The sequence below is a fragment of the Setaria viridis genome, chromosome 5 (assembly GCF_005286985.2).
Source record: "Setaria viridis chromosome 5, Setaria_viridis_v4.0, whole genome shotgun sequence".
Lineage (NCBI taxonomy): Eukaryota > Viridiplantae > Streptophyta > Magnoliopsida > Poales > Poaceae > Setaria > Setaria viridis.
In genome coordinates this window covers 45052285-45066410 of record NC_048267.2, presented here as the reverse complement: position 1 = coordinate 45066410, position 14126 = coordinate 45052285, and the positions used below count along the sequence as shown (strand labels likewise).

At 46.9% G+C, this 14126-nt stretch overlaps 2 protein-coding genes and 1 long non-coding RNA gene across 3 annotated transcripts; 2 read left to right on the top strand and 1 right to left on the bottom strand.

Annotated features, from left to right (window-relative positions):
• The first annotated feature begins 434 nt into the window (after positions 1–434).
• LOC117856589 (chitinase CLP) lies at positions 435–3469 on the top strand. Its single transcript, XM_034738923.2, has one exon. The coding sequence runs from the start codon at positions 814–816 to the stop codon at positions 2128–2130; it is 1317 nt and encodes a 438-aa protein (XP_034594814.1). The 5' UTR covers positions 435–813; the 3' UTR covers positions 2131–3469.
• Positions 3470–4734: 1265 nt separating this feature from the next.
• On the top strand, positions 4735–11172 carry LOC117857654 (vesicle-associated protein 2-2). Its single transcript, XM_034740441.2, has 8 exons — positions 4735–5138; positions 6533–6603; positions 7001–7082; positions 8595–8710; positions 8801–9331; positions 9852–9914; positions 10016–10093; positions 10810–11172. The coding sequence occupies exons 1-8, from the start codon at positions 5090–5092 to the stop codon at positions 10918–10920; spliced, it is 1101 nt and encodes a 366-aa protein (XP_034596332.1). The 5' UTR covers positions 4735–5089; the 3' UTR covers positions 10921–11172.
• A 346-nt stretch (positions 11173–11518) lies between these two features.
• LOC117857655 (uncharacterized) lies at positions 11519–12243 on the bottom strand. Its single transcript, XR_004640819.1, has 2 exons — positions 12009–12243; positions 11519–11811 (listed from the first exon to the last, which is right to left on the bottom strand). It is a non-coding gene; the product is annotated as an uncharacterized lncRNA (long non-coding RNA).
• Positions 12244–14126: the final 1883 nt, after the last annotated feature.

Sequence of the window (14126 nt, the reverse complement as noted above, 5' to 3'; positions counted from 1 at the left end):
GCTCTTCTTTTTCTCTCTTCCACATGGGTAAAAATCTGATGTGGCATACTTATGAGCTAGCTGATTTGGCACCATTGGAGGAGGTCTAATATGCTCTACGCCTCCATCTCCATCAAGGTCTGAAGAACAGTTTGTGCGCCTTGTCCTCCAACTCGATCACCAAACTGCACATTTGTTCGTACTCACAACCAAATAGAACTACTTTTAAATTGGGCTATTCACAGATACAGATCAACCCACATATATCCTCGCCGGCTCGCCGAGCAAATTAAAGTCACCGCACTTTCCTGTGCCGCCACCGGCCGGTGCGGTAAACTGCCCGGTAACCCATGGAAGTAGTCCACAGATGCTCAATGTCAACTGTGCATCACGGGTACTGAGCAATCTCGATAAGCATCGTCAAGTCGTCGTGGAGGATCTCTCAAACCATCGGGTTCCGAGCAATATTTCAGCATGGCTTATTAGATTAGGACAGGACATGTTCTTGCGACCATTTCGTATGTATTGAAGCGGCACTCTGTTTTGGCATTGCTAAAGAGCATGCAGCAAGCCTCGGAAATGGCAACCCATTTGCTTCACCAATGCGACTCATCGGTACTCTCCGTGCCCACAGTTCATCGTACTCCAAGCTCCAGCTGACCGAGGTCACGCAATTCAGCACACGGTAATTGACCAAACTTCACTTCAAGTCTTCAACTCTAATCACCGATCCAGGACGCCGATCACACGCACTATATATAAAAGACGTCGATCAATGCAAACCCATGCAAGGATCGTAGTACAACAAGCAGCAATCACACACTCACCTCCGGCATGTCGCTGCTCCTGCTGCCACTGCTCTTGTTCTCACTACTGCTGCTGGTGTCACCTCAAGGGACACTAGCCGCCGACCACCAGCCGCCGCCGAAGCCGATACTGACCCGTATGTTCAAGGATCCCTCAACCTCCCTCTACACGATCCCCATCAAGGAAGGCGGCGCGCCACTGGTCCTCGACCTCGCCGGCGCGTTGATCTGGTCCACTTGCGCGCCCGGGCACCGCACCATCCCGTGCAACTGCGGCTTGTGCAGGGTCGCCAGCAGGAGCCCCACCGCCACGGCCGGCTGCGCGTACACGTCGAGCGGCGGCGAGCCCAGCTCCTCCACGGGGACGAGGCACTGCACCTGCACCGCGTACCCGTGCAACCCGGCCACCGGCCAGTGCGGCCGCGGCGACGTCACCGCCGTGCCGCTCTCGGCGAACGCCACGGACGGCAAGAACCCGCTGTTCCCGGTGTCCTTCCCCGCGATCGGCGCCTGCGCGCCCGACGCGCTCCTGGCGGCGCTCCCCTCGGCGGCCGCCGGCGTCGCGGGGCTGTCGAGGCTGCCCCTGTCGCTGCCGTCGCAGGTCGCGTCCGCGCTTAGGGTCGCGAGGCAGTTCGCCCTGTGCCTCCCCACCAGCGGCGGCAGGAGCGGCGCCGCCATCTTCGGCGGCGGCCCGTTCCAGCTCCTGGCGGCGCCGCCCGTCGACGTCGCCGACGGATTCTTCCTTGACGACCCGCACCCGCACCGCTTCCTCAAGAGCCCCAGGAACGGCGCCTACTACGTCGGCATCACCGGCATTCACGTGAACAACGAGCGCGTGCCCTTGCCGCCGGGGGTCTTCGACCTCCACGCCGGCAGCGGCACGGGCGGGGTCATGCTCAGCACGGCGACGCCCTACACCACGCTGCGCCCCGACATCTACCGCCCGCTGCTCGAGGCCTTCGACGCGGCGACCAGCGGCGTCCCGCGCGCGCCGCCGGTGAGGCCGTTCGAGATGTGCTACCAGGTGTCCGCGCTCAGCTCGACCCGGCTCGGCTTCGGCGTGGCCAACATCGAGCTGCTGCTGGACGGGGGCGGGAGCTGGCTGCTGGCGGGTAACGCCTCGCTGGTGCAGGTGAACGACAAGACCGTGTGCTTCGCGTTCCTTGAGATGGGCCCCGCGACGACGGTGGTTCCCGGCTCGCCGGCGGTCATCTTTGGCGGGTTCCAGATGGAGGACCACCTGCTGATGTTCGACCTGGAGGAGGCGTCGTTTGGCTTCCGCGGGCCGCTCCCTGGAATCCGCACCAACTGCGGCAACTTCGACTTCAGCATGGGCACTTCTTAGGACGGTGAGCAGAGTACATTTTGTTACCGTAATTTAGCACCTCCACCAACCAAAATAAATTAGCAGCTTGTGCTTACGTGAAAAAAGTCAATAGGTGAAAAACAGCAGCCGAGTAGAATTTTACAAGGAAACATAGTTAACCGAATTTTACTAGAAAAACTACTAAGAAATGCTTTTTTACCGGAAAAGTGAATGAAACAACTGATTGGGGAAAAACTATTGTCGAAAAAGATTTATTGAAAAAAGCCAGAAAGTGCTGACAAAATTTTATGGTTAATTTTGGCAAATAAAAGTGGTTGATGGTGCTCCTCGTGGTATTATGTCCCACGCTGGGCCGAATTTTATTTGCAGCCTCGGCCTGGTAGCATTTCATTTGCGTGCACAGGCCCTCAGCTGGCCCACACAAAGCCCACGAAGATGATGCCGCTGATGGGATAAGCATGTCTTCTCCCCCACCACGGCCCGTCACATATTACCATGGCCAGAACTTTTTGACGACCGATCCGAGAGAAAAGAAAAAAAAAAAAAGCGAAATGACTAAAGACGCCCTCTTTCCCTTCTGGATCAAATAATTGCAGCAGTTGTCATCACTAGCACCGGCGCTGATGCTGCTTGCTGGGAGCGAAAAGGCCACAGCAATGGATGGAACAGCGAACTGATTGGCGAAGCAAAAGTCAGTGGAGAACGATCGAGCCGCCCTCGTTCTCGTTGCTTGTTGTCGGTCGGCACGTACGACGACGGACAAGGCGGCCGGTCGAGCGCGGAGGTGGAGAGCGTTTCGAAATCCGGCCTGGAGCCTTGGCTTCATGGCTTTGGCACGGCTTGGTTGGAAGGAAGGAAGAGTGGCCGCGTCGGTTGGCTTTGGACGTCGAAAGCTCAACCGCCGCAGAAGAAACCTGAGCCGGGGGCGAGTCGTAGTGCTTGCCTTCCAAGGAAATGCAGTTCCCACACGTACACATTATATGGAGTCGTTGCATATTTCTTTAGGAAAACAATTTGAGTGGAAAGTATGGGTTTTTAAAAATACACATTACAATCTAAAGTTTGCAAACATTGTGCAACGTTTTCAAATGCGAGATATCACATGAGCACAATAGATGCAGGGCACATGTCCAAAGAAACGAACTAGCCCGTGCATTGCATAACAGCTGTCTTCAGCTACTCCACTAAACAAATTTGTTAGAACTACGTGCAAATAAAGGTGAAGCAATATATACCTAGTATAGTGCACTATCTTTTGAGCAAAGACATGTTTTAGAACTCATACAATGATGCGACTTTAAATCATGAGCCCATGTGTCATTAGACCATTGAATTAGAGAAAGATTTCTCCTTTGTATAAATGTTTCTTTTTCTTTCTGGCCGTGTTAGACCTTAGAAAGGTAGTCCAAGCAATAGGCGCGTCGTGAGACCATGTATCATTGGCAGCCAAAACTTCTGCTATCGAAGCTCACCATATACGCACATTTGTACAGAGACAATTAGTAGCTGAAAAATGACAAAACTAATCATGATATATTAGCTTAGCCTGCTGCAACTTGCAAGCGGTTATTTAGAAACATTCGTTTCTTCCAAGCAACATCCCCAGTCCAAAGCCACAGCTAATAACCTGCCTCCGCCGCCGCCGCCGCTGTCGATGGCGATTAAGGTGCGGCCGCACATGCTCCTGGGCCTTGTTTAGTTGCTAAAGTTTGGAGGTGCCAAATTACTGTTGCAGCACTGTAGCACACTGTAGCGTTTCGTTTGTATTTGTGAATTATTGTCTAATTAGGCTCAAAAGATGCGTCTTGCAAAGTACAACAAAACTGTGCAATTAGTTTTTAATTCCGTCTACATTTAGTACTCCATGCATATACCGCAAGTTTAATGTGATAGGGAATCTTCTTTTTCATAGTGTCAAAGTTGGGAATTGAGGGTGAACTAAGCCTGGTTACTCCCCTAAACTTGTTTATGGCAGTAATGGCGAGACTAGCGGTGCCAGTACCGTTCGGATCGTCTGGTACTTTTCCTATTGACTGGACAGACGATGATGGCAGCCATGTGGAGATCCTCGGGCCATGTCTCCTCTCCTCTGTCCCTGCTCGTACGAGACGGACCTGCTGGGGGGATATGCAGCGGGAGCCACAGCATCAGCGCTGACAGCGACGCGCCTCCCAACCAACTGGGGCGCTCCACGTGGCACCGCCCCGCCGTACACCGTTTTGACGATCCACTCCCCCCCGCGCGCCCGCGATGCGCGCGCCGTGTGGTGTGTGACTCTAGCGGCGACCCTCCGCTACAAAATTCAAGCCGAGTCACCGGGACTGACCAACGTTTCGCTTGCGCTCGAGCCGGACACGTCACTGCCGACACGGCAGTGAATGCGGCGGGACCACGTGGCAGCCTCCCGCTTCAGAAATACACGCCGCCGTGTCGAACGGACGCTACCACTTTGCGCTCAAGGGCCCGACGTATTGGCAAGTTTACAAGCGAGGACCACATTGGATCTGAGGGAATGAAAAGGTGAAGGGTGCGTACTGTGTAGGGACCCATCTGCAAAAACGGGCAGAGGTCTGCCGGCTGGAGCCCGCACCGATAAAAGGAGGCCCCACCATCCCCCTGGGAAACCTCGCCAGCCTTTGCTCCGCGTCCCCCGAGGCTTGCGGCTTCCAACCCAAACCCCTCGCTCCATTCCCCCTCGTCAAATTCGCCGCGGACGCGAGAGGGGCGAGACCGCGAGAGAGAGCGACGACGAAGTGGCCTCCCCCTCCGTGCCGTCCTCCCGTAGTATTCACTCCAACTCCTCCCCTGCCGCTATTCGTATTGGGAGGCCGGTCCTTGTCGCGAGCGACGCCGAGGCTTCGGGACGGGGATTGATTGATTGATAGCACAGACCCGCCGGACTCGGTGCACGCCGGCGAATTGCTTGTGTGCTGCTGCTGGTGGTGTATTGTCTGCGAAACCTGCGGCGGCGGCGGCGATGGGGCAGGACCTCGTCGAGATCCACCCGCGCGAGCTCCAGTTCACCTGTAAGTCCCTCCAGCCTCTTCCCTGCTCGGCCGTCCTGATCTGCCACGGCCGGCGAACTGCAGGAGTGGATAGATGATGCTGGCGACGCGTTTGTTTGCCGTGCTGTGCTACCTCGCTTGTCCGCTTCGATTCGATGTTTCGTTAGGCGTAGCTCGCCTTCTGCGTATGGCGTGCGAAGGTTTCGAGCGCTTTCGGCTGATTGGAGGTTAATTTTAATTTGTTGGTTTCCTGTTCTTTGAATTGATCGCAGAGTAGCTCTCCTATGAACTATTACCGCTACGTTTGGGGATCGGGTTGGGAACTTTTTCGGATGTATTCGGTGGAGTAGTAGGGAAGTTAAACCCCTTGTGAATTTAGGCAGCATCGGTTTCGTGAAACTTTTAATTTTCCTCTGCTTGCTTTTCTCAGTTATAACGGTTTCATGAACTTTGGACCACCACCTTGCAGAATTTTCTCTCACTAGATTAGAGGATCCAGTCGAAGCAGCAAGCATAGCCTTTTCTTTTTCCTCCCTTTTTGCTTTTCAGTAATGCGTGACAATGTAGAGCTCGGAACTTTTTTTCTAGTCTACTTTAGTTGGTTGCTTCCATTCTGTTCGTTTGGTTCGAAACAGATAGATTTTGTGATGCGAGTGGTTGTAAAGTCCGGTGGCTGGTGGTGGTGGGGTGTGTGTCAGCGTGGGAGTTTGGCAGGGTGGGAGGGAGGATATGCTTGGCAGTTGGTTCGTGTTCGGTTTATTAACATGAAAGTTAACTAATGGCTCACACCTTTCCCAGTACTAATTGTGTTGAGAGAGAAGGAACATGATGAGAGGAAAAGGTGTTAAGGATTATGAACATGATAGATTAATTGGCAGCCTTAAACTGCAAATGTGTTACAGTGCACTCGGGCTGGACCTGGCTTGAGTATAATTATAGCTGTAAATAATTTTGTCTCAAAAAGGTTGCACTATTGAGTATAATTATTAGCTGGGCCTGTAGTGAAATGTTATGGCACTCATCTTCCTAGAAGAAAGTGTAATTGAGTTTTCCCCATCACTATTTTTGCTCTGGTTTCTGTGAATATGGGCAATGCATTTGTCAAATATGTGCATTATCAAATGGACTCTGTGATTTTCACAGGAGGAGCCAATTGTCTCTCACAGTCTCACATATGCCTACCCATGTTAAAATCTTAAAATAGTTCAGCTGGTTAATTGCAGAGTGGTTATTGGAACTGAACTAGTATTCTTTTTCTTTTACACTTCTGCATTCATACATCTTTGTTATGATGATGCTTTTTAAATGTTTTAGTTTGTATTCTCTGTGCCTTAAATGTGCCATTCCATTTCAAACATATAACTCTGCATGCATTCTTCTTCAATTTTTTTAATCTTGTTCTTTGTGGTTTTCAGTTGAGGTGAAGAAACAAAGTTCATGCACTGTCCATCTAGTCAACAAGTCCAATGAATATGTTGCTTTCAAGGTTTGTCAGCAAATTGACTAACATCTCAATTATTTCCTATTTTCTACTCAAGTCTTTCTCCAATTGTACTAATGGGTTGATACTGTGATGTCTAAACTTTAAATATTCTGTTCTTAACCACGAATTTCTCCATTATTTACTAGAGCATTTAGCAGAGTAGATATTTGGAATGACCACCTTAAATGTCTATCAAGCATCTTGGGAAGTAAAAACTGTAAATCTCTAATCATCTAGTTAGTTTCTGATGATACTAGAGCTATAACTAGATGTTTCTTTGCCTGGGCTTTGCGTATTCGGCTCTTATTTTTATGCTATTTGGGATGATCACATTGAATGCATTTTGAGCATAGAAAACTACAATATCTGATCTTGTTTTTCTTTTTCTCGAATTGGCTAGGTTAAAACAACATCTCCAAAAAGGTATTGTGTTCGACCAAATACTGGAGTTATCCTTCCTAGGAAAACATGTGAATTTACAGGTATGCATCTATGTCCACTTTTTTTTGATAATAATGGTTTTGTCTATGGGAGGTTCATAGAACCATCTTGAGAGTACTCATATCATATGAATCTACATCTAAGAATTATGCTTACTTGAGGGTTAGAAGTTAAAAGGGAGATACATGATAGGCATCTTGATTCTGTTACGATGCTTCACTATCACAGGTGTTAGTTTAGGAAGTCCATTTTGGTTTGTAAACATATGTCATTTTGGAGGCAACATTTTGAGAGATGGAAGCACAACTAGTATTCGCAAGTAAAGAAATAAAAAGTAATTCAGTAACATCCTCCTGGTTCAGTGTGCATGAAGCTAAAGCGATAAGTATTTAGACCGGAGGTAGTAACTATCTAGATTTTAAATCATTTCCAAATTGAACAGTTTGACTCTTGTATGATGCTCATTATAAGTGGATTTGTTGCCCATTAAATAAATACGTGTGCTCAGTGGCGGACGCGGGATTTTAAAATTGGGTGTACATTACCCTGCCAAAGATCGACCATAGTCTCTCTGTGGACAGCCGATCGGACCACCCTCTACCGTAGCTCAATTGTGCTGCCCTCCGCTAGAGCTTGACCACACCGCCCCCCTTGCGCTCTCCACCCGTGACTTGACTTCGACCCGGCCACCCCTGTGCTTGCGCAGACGAGACGGAAGCGGCATCTAGGGAGGCAAGGCAATGCCGATCATAGTCATCCGTGCTAGCGTTGTGAACTGTGAAATCTTATCCGTCTCATTTCTTTCTATCTCTCCTACTCCCTCCGTCCCAAATTACTATTCGTTTTGACTTTTCTAGATGCACAGCTTTTGCTATGCACCTAGATATATATTATGTTTAGATACGTAGCAAAAATTATGTACTTAGAAAAGCCAAAACGAATAGTAATTTGGGACGGAGGGAGTACTAAACAAAGAACTGGGATCGTCACATCCTGTGAAGGACCAACCCATCCAAAAAATAGGATGGTGTTACATCTTGTACTCAAATCAAACACATGCTTAGCTTTTTTTTTCCTTTGGTAAAACTCATTGTCAAGATCTTAAATACTTAAACAATTGAGAGGAAAAAAATGAACAGGGAGTGAGGGTGGGGTTCGTAGGTGCGCCAGGAAAACCAATGATGCAACAACAGCTTCGTACGGCCAGCACAAAGTAGTCTAGCTCAACACAGAGGGAGGTTAGAATGCTTTGGAGCTTTTGATCAGGTTATTTCTCTTGTTTGAGCTGAAGTATATACAATTGGACCCAAATACCAATATACATATGTGTATATGTATGCTAAGTATATTTTTTGGTACAAATTATTGGGTGTACATATGTACACCCATGTCCATTAGCTGGGTCCGCCCCTGCGTGTGCTTGCTAATTGGTACAGGGCAATATTCATGGAACTTTTCTGTCTTTTATTTTTTACCTTGTCAGATTCTTCTTATGTTAGCTACATTATTATTTCCTCTTATATTATTTGCACCTGCTTTTTACTTAAATGTAGTTACCATGCAAGCACTCCGAACTGCTCCACCAGACATGCAATTAAAAGACAAGTTTTTGGTGCAGACCACAGTTGTTCCTTATGGTACATCTGATGAGGACCTTGTTCCTGCCTTTGTAAGCACATAGCTGTAACCCTTAATTGCATAGTGTTCTTTTCATGTTACTTGTTCTAACTGAAAAACTCACTTACCCTTTTCCTATTAGTTCTCCAAAGAAGCTGGCAGGTACATCGAGGAAAGCAAATTGAGAGTTGTCCTCGTTAGCGCATCCCATTCTCTTGAAGAGGAACCAATTAATGGAGTTCATGGCACTGAGCCAGCTTTTGAAGTTCCTGTACTGAAAGAGATGCCAAATATAGAGAAAGAAGTGCTGCCACCTGCTACAAAAGAAGTCCCTCCTCCTCTGGAACAAACTCCAGCAATTGCCACTGAAATACCTTCACCTGTCAAAGAGACTCCAGGCCTGAGAGAAATTCCTGTGCCACTGAAGGAAGCACCAGCTGCATTCACAGAATCTCCTTCCACTCGAAATGACTCCTCTGCTATTGCAATTGAACATCCCTCTAATGTTACAATTGAACATGCCCCTGCTATTAAGATTGAATCCCCTCCTCCTTTGAAACAAAGCATTGCAGTTTTTAAGGAATCTCCTCCACTGGAGGAAACTCCTCCTAAAGAAGCTGTTATGCTAAATGACAGAGGACTTTTCAATGTGCAGAATCATCAATTATCTCATGTAAGCTTCCATTATCTAGTGCACCACATGCCCATTTTCCTAAGTTTAGCTTAATCTAGGAGAAAGATCAGTAGGCCTGTCAAACATGTTTTTTTGATACAATGTAGTGCTAGTCACAAGCCAGCTTTTAGCTCAACAGTCACGTAGGCCCCAAGTAGAACCCATCTTAATACCGGCTATATTTTGGTGAAAAGCAGCATGTTGTTTCTACCAAAACTGTTTAAATATCCTAGTTATGAAATACAGAGCTAATTAAAAAACGGGATTGTGCTAACTTCGGTACTTATTTTGGCCAGAGAAAACTGAATTAGACAAGTGTGTGAGTATGCATCTTCAGATCCTCCATAGTACAGTTTTTATTTATTTCTTTCACAGCCTTCAAGTCAACATATATAAATCTTTTGTGGCTATGGCTCTTATTGGATTTTCATATTTAACCTACCCTACTTGCAGGACAAAAGGCTCCTTATTCTTGTTGTATAGCCAATTTGTTGACTTTCTCATTGTACATATGTACCAGGTAACAGAAGATGTTCAGAATCTGAAGTCAAAGCTCAACAATCTTGAATCAAAATTGGAAGAGGTAAGCTGAACACCATGGGATATTTTGGATCACTTGAACAAGTTTTGGGATTAGATTTTCAATAAACAGTGAAGATACTCTATTATGTTTCTGTTTTGTAGGCTGAAAAGATGATAATAAGGCTAAGAGAAGAGAGCAGAAGTACCACCCAGGAGCGGGATAAGTTACAGCAAGAAATGGTATGTCTTGAACTTCATCAATATATAGATATCTGGAAAATAGAGAAGACCTGTATAGACTTGCTTAAAGGAAAGCGCATTCAAGTACATGGTTTTCAACTTGATCATAAAGAAGCAGCATGAAAAAGCTAAAATGCCTTTCAGCAACAATCCCCCTCCCCATCCTGTTGCTGTTTGGCCTGAAATTTCTAGGTGCAACATATTTGTAGTCATAATGAATGAAAGGGGCTGCATTTTCCTGGCCAGATCTGCACATCAATGCATCATGCCATTAACTGGTTCAGGTAGATTCTTCATGCCATGTTTTCTGCTCTAGGAATTTATCTGCTGCAGGAGCTATCCATCCAGGATTCCATATGCCAAAATGGTCCCCAGATATCATCTGACAACCAATATTGCAGTTATTTCCCTATGTATGTTTGGATCCTGAGGGTTGATCAATAGTCACCTGATATCTTTTCTGTGTCTGGAAATTAGCCGTGGTACATCACAAAGCAGAATAGGCGCCATTAACTGCCCAATGTGGAATCTGTTCTTTTTTTTGTTGAAATATACTACCATTTGTGATTGCTGATATATATTCTTTTTTTCTGAGGTAGACAACATCGACGTCAAATGAAATTGCTCTTTTGCTGTTGTTGAAATTGCTTTGATTTTTCAGTTGGCTTTAGTTATTCGACGTCTATTGTTTCTAATATTATGCATGCATTGGCCAGGTATTTCTAAGAAAGAAGGGAGCCCCCAGGAGTCAAGTGGGTTTCCCCTTGCTGTTTGTGGTGTACGTGGCGCTTCTTGGTACCTCACTCGGTTACCTGCTGCGACTATGAGTTGCGTGTTCAGCAGCTGGGATGCTTTGATGTGTCAGGAGAGTTGGACGGGCAGTTGCACTCCAAAATCTTGGAGAGGAGCATTTGTTAGCATTATTAGTGCAGATGGTTTTGCATATAACAGCGGTGCCAAACTAAACTACCAGTTGCCTGTATGTATAGAACAGTTTTTTTTGCAATGTATAGAACTCAACCCAACAAAAAGATGCCTGCTGCCTTGTAGACTAACCTGGGATTATTCCATTTGCCCAAGTTTTCCTCTTTTTTTTTTTTACAGTTTGCTGGATTCGGCTCTCCTGAATGGTTACAATTACAATCTCGTGTTATTTACCATTTGGTCCGTGCCAGTTTGTGAACCAGGAGCCTGTTCGCTTCAGCTTATTCAGTCGGCTTATCAGCCACCAAACAGTGTTTTTCTCTCACAACAAATCAGCTGTTTTAGCTTTTCAGCCGGCTTATAAGCTGAAGCGAACAGGCCCCAGGTTGTCTTTTGACCCGACATGTACATCTTGGCTTATGGAGGCACAAAACAATGTCACAGAAAACCCAAAGAGTCACGATCTCAGGGATCGTGTCAAGATACTTATAACATGTAATAGACAACCAGACTGGACCAGGTTTTTCATCAGTATTTATTGATTTTTAGTAGGAGCATACAAAGCACGTGCATAGAGAACTGGGAACGGAAATCTGTTCATCCAGATAGGGATCTGCACTGCAGAGGATGAGCAGGGTACAACACTACAGCAAGCTACTCTATTTCACATGGTGGAATGGAGGACCCGGCCAGGACGGCCTCAGAAGGGCGGCGGCGGCCCGCCGGGGCCGGGGTGGCCGAGGAACGGCGCGCAGCAGTCCTGGAGCAGGCAGCAGCAGCAGAGAACGTAGAAGCTGCACAGCAATCAACAGCACAAGAGGCTCACGTCAAGAGCCGTCACAGTGAAAATTTCCTGGCTAACACCGCACAGAAGGAAACTAAAAGGAACCGTGCTGTGTATGTACTAGGAGACGAACTCATTAGGCAACTGAATTCGACAACTTTGTTTGCAGATGCAAGGATGAGAAAGCCATTAGTTGGTTCAACTCACCAAGATCCCAGAAACCCTCCGAAGTCAGGTCCCCAGAAACCAGGTCCACCGGGCGGCGGGCCCCAGCCCGCAGGGCCTCCTCCAGGTGGCCCCCACCCAGGTCCTCCCGGTCCACGAGGACCCATCTCGACGAGCGGAAGCTGCCTAACCACAGCTGCCCAAGAACTCGGCCTAAGCACAAACTTTTGCAGTGAGTATGCGGTTGAATGTATGAACTGATACAATGCTAGCTAAGGATTTATAGGCCGGCGATCAGGAATGGCAGTTGTGCATGCGCCTGCCGTTCAATGGCTTCCCATGCAGCACGCCTGCAACTTGCCCATCCTCTGGTCTCTGCCTCAACCACTGTTCTTTGATTATTCATTTCATTCATTTGTAGCAACTTTATTTCCTAATGCATGGTATTGTGATCTAGAAAAACAAGGTATTTTGTTTCTTGTCAACACAATCAACAATTGTACTGGGGGAAATATAATTAGCACCTGAAATAGTTCCCTCTTGGATCAGCAAGGGTCAACAACCTGGAGGCCAGCCAACCCAATGAGCTAAGATCAGGGGCGGACCCAGTTTAGGACATGGGTGTACACATGTACACCCGATAATTACTTGAAAAAAATTCGAAGGTTTGAAGAATACATGGTCAGATCCAAATATAAATAGCATAAAGCAGGGTTTTGGGGTTCGATTTCGCACGGCAGGAAGGGAAGGGAATAGGTGGGCGTACCTGTCAGATGTTCGTCCCAACGAATTCAGCCGGTCGGAGTCAAGTCGGGGCAGGTAAAAGAACGGTGGATTCATGATTACAGTAGCTTTCTATTAAAATTAAATATAATAGTGAGTTCCGTGTCCTACACCAAACTGATATAAAATTTTAGACCCTCTTTAACACTCTTGGAGATACTTTTCCACCGACTCCATCTAAAGTCCTACCAAACAACAGCAGGGCAAACGACTCAAGCGAAGAAGCTCTCCCGCTAAGAGGAGCCATCGCGCCGAGGTGGAGCCAAAAAAGTAGCTCCCAGCATGCACAGGGACTAACTAACTGCCTCTCGAATTCACAGATATCGCGACCAAAATGCCACTCACCAAGCTGGAGCGAGGCGACGAGGGAGCGGCGCGCCGGGACCAGAGCAGATGTGGGTGGCGAGGGAGTGGTGCTCTGGAGCCGAAGCGAGGCGGTGAGGGAGCGGCATCCCGAGCTCGGAGCGGGTCAGCAAAGGAGTGCGGCCCTGGCGCGGGGGAGCGGGATGCCGAGCTCGAAGCATGGTGGCGGATCGGCGAGGGATCGCTGCCACGGTTAAGTAGATAAGGACAATAACGGAAAAGAATGGAGCCTCAATAGGGAAACTTTGTGGTGGAAAAATAAAAACACAAAAAGTATCATACGTAAATAGAAACAAGTAAACAAAAGGTTATATAATATATTCATCAATCTATTTACTAATCTTTTTATTACATATGAAATTTCATTATAGATTAAGAAAAAAAATTAAAACTCATTTGTACAAACAAGTCAAATATGCAAGCGCATATGACATTTAACATCTTATATTTATAAGCGGAAAATAGGAGAAGCCATTCAGCCTAATATTTTTCAAAATGACTTGGACTCCACTAGAGAGTTGTTCTAACAGAGTAGCCATACCTAGAGCTGTTTTAGCCACGGTTAGAACCTTACCAAACTAACTCTTAGTGTCTTCCAGCAAATACATATTTTTTTAGTGGCTCACGGCTAGACTTACAAGCCATGTTAATAAAACAAGAAAAAAAAATCTACCTCAGCTCATATTGTTAGCAGCTCAAGTCACTAAATTTCTGGAACTTTTCGAGCCACGCTAAGGAAAGCACGGAACAGAACACAAAATTAAAGCAATTTGTAATTAGAAAATGTATTAAATTTCTAGAACTTTTTAAAAGGAACTACGAGGATCAATACACACGAACTCAAGGAACCGTAAGACCTAGAAATTCTCAAAATTCAAAATTATTGAACCTAACAATCAAATTATGCATGTGTAATTTTAGTGCCGGGAGGGTCTCTTGCAGCATGCATGCTTTACGCTGTCCACTACTAGGCCGTTCTTTCCTAAGCTAACCACCAATACACTACACACGGAG

Bases quoted from the DNA above. Each gene is read 5' to 3' on its own strand.
- LOC117856589 (XM_034738923.2), top strand. From the start codon at position 814: ATGTCGCTGCTCCTGCTGCCACTGCTCTTGTTCTCACTACTGCTGCTG.
- LOC117857654 (XM_034740441.2), top strand. From the start codon at position 5,090: ATGGGGCAGGACCTCGTCGAGATCCACCCGCGCGAGCTCCAGTTCACC. The intron at 8,711-8,800 runs GTAAGCACATAG...TTTTCCTATTAG, and splicing joins AGGACCTTGTTCCTGCCTTT to TTCTCCAAAGAAGCTGGCAG. The intron at 9,332-9,851 runs GTAAGCTTCCAT...CATATGTACCAG, and splicing joins AGAATCATCAATTATCTCAT to GTAACAGAAGATGTTCAGAA.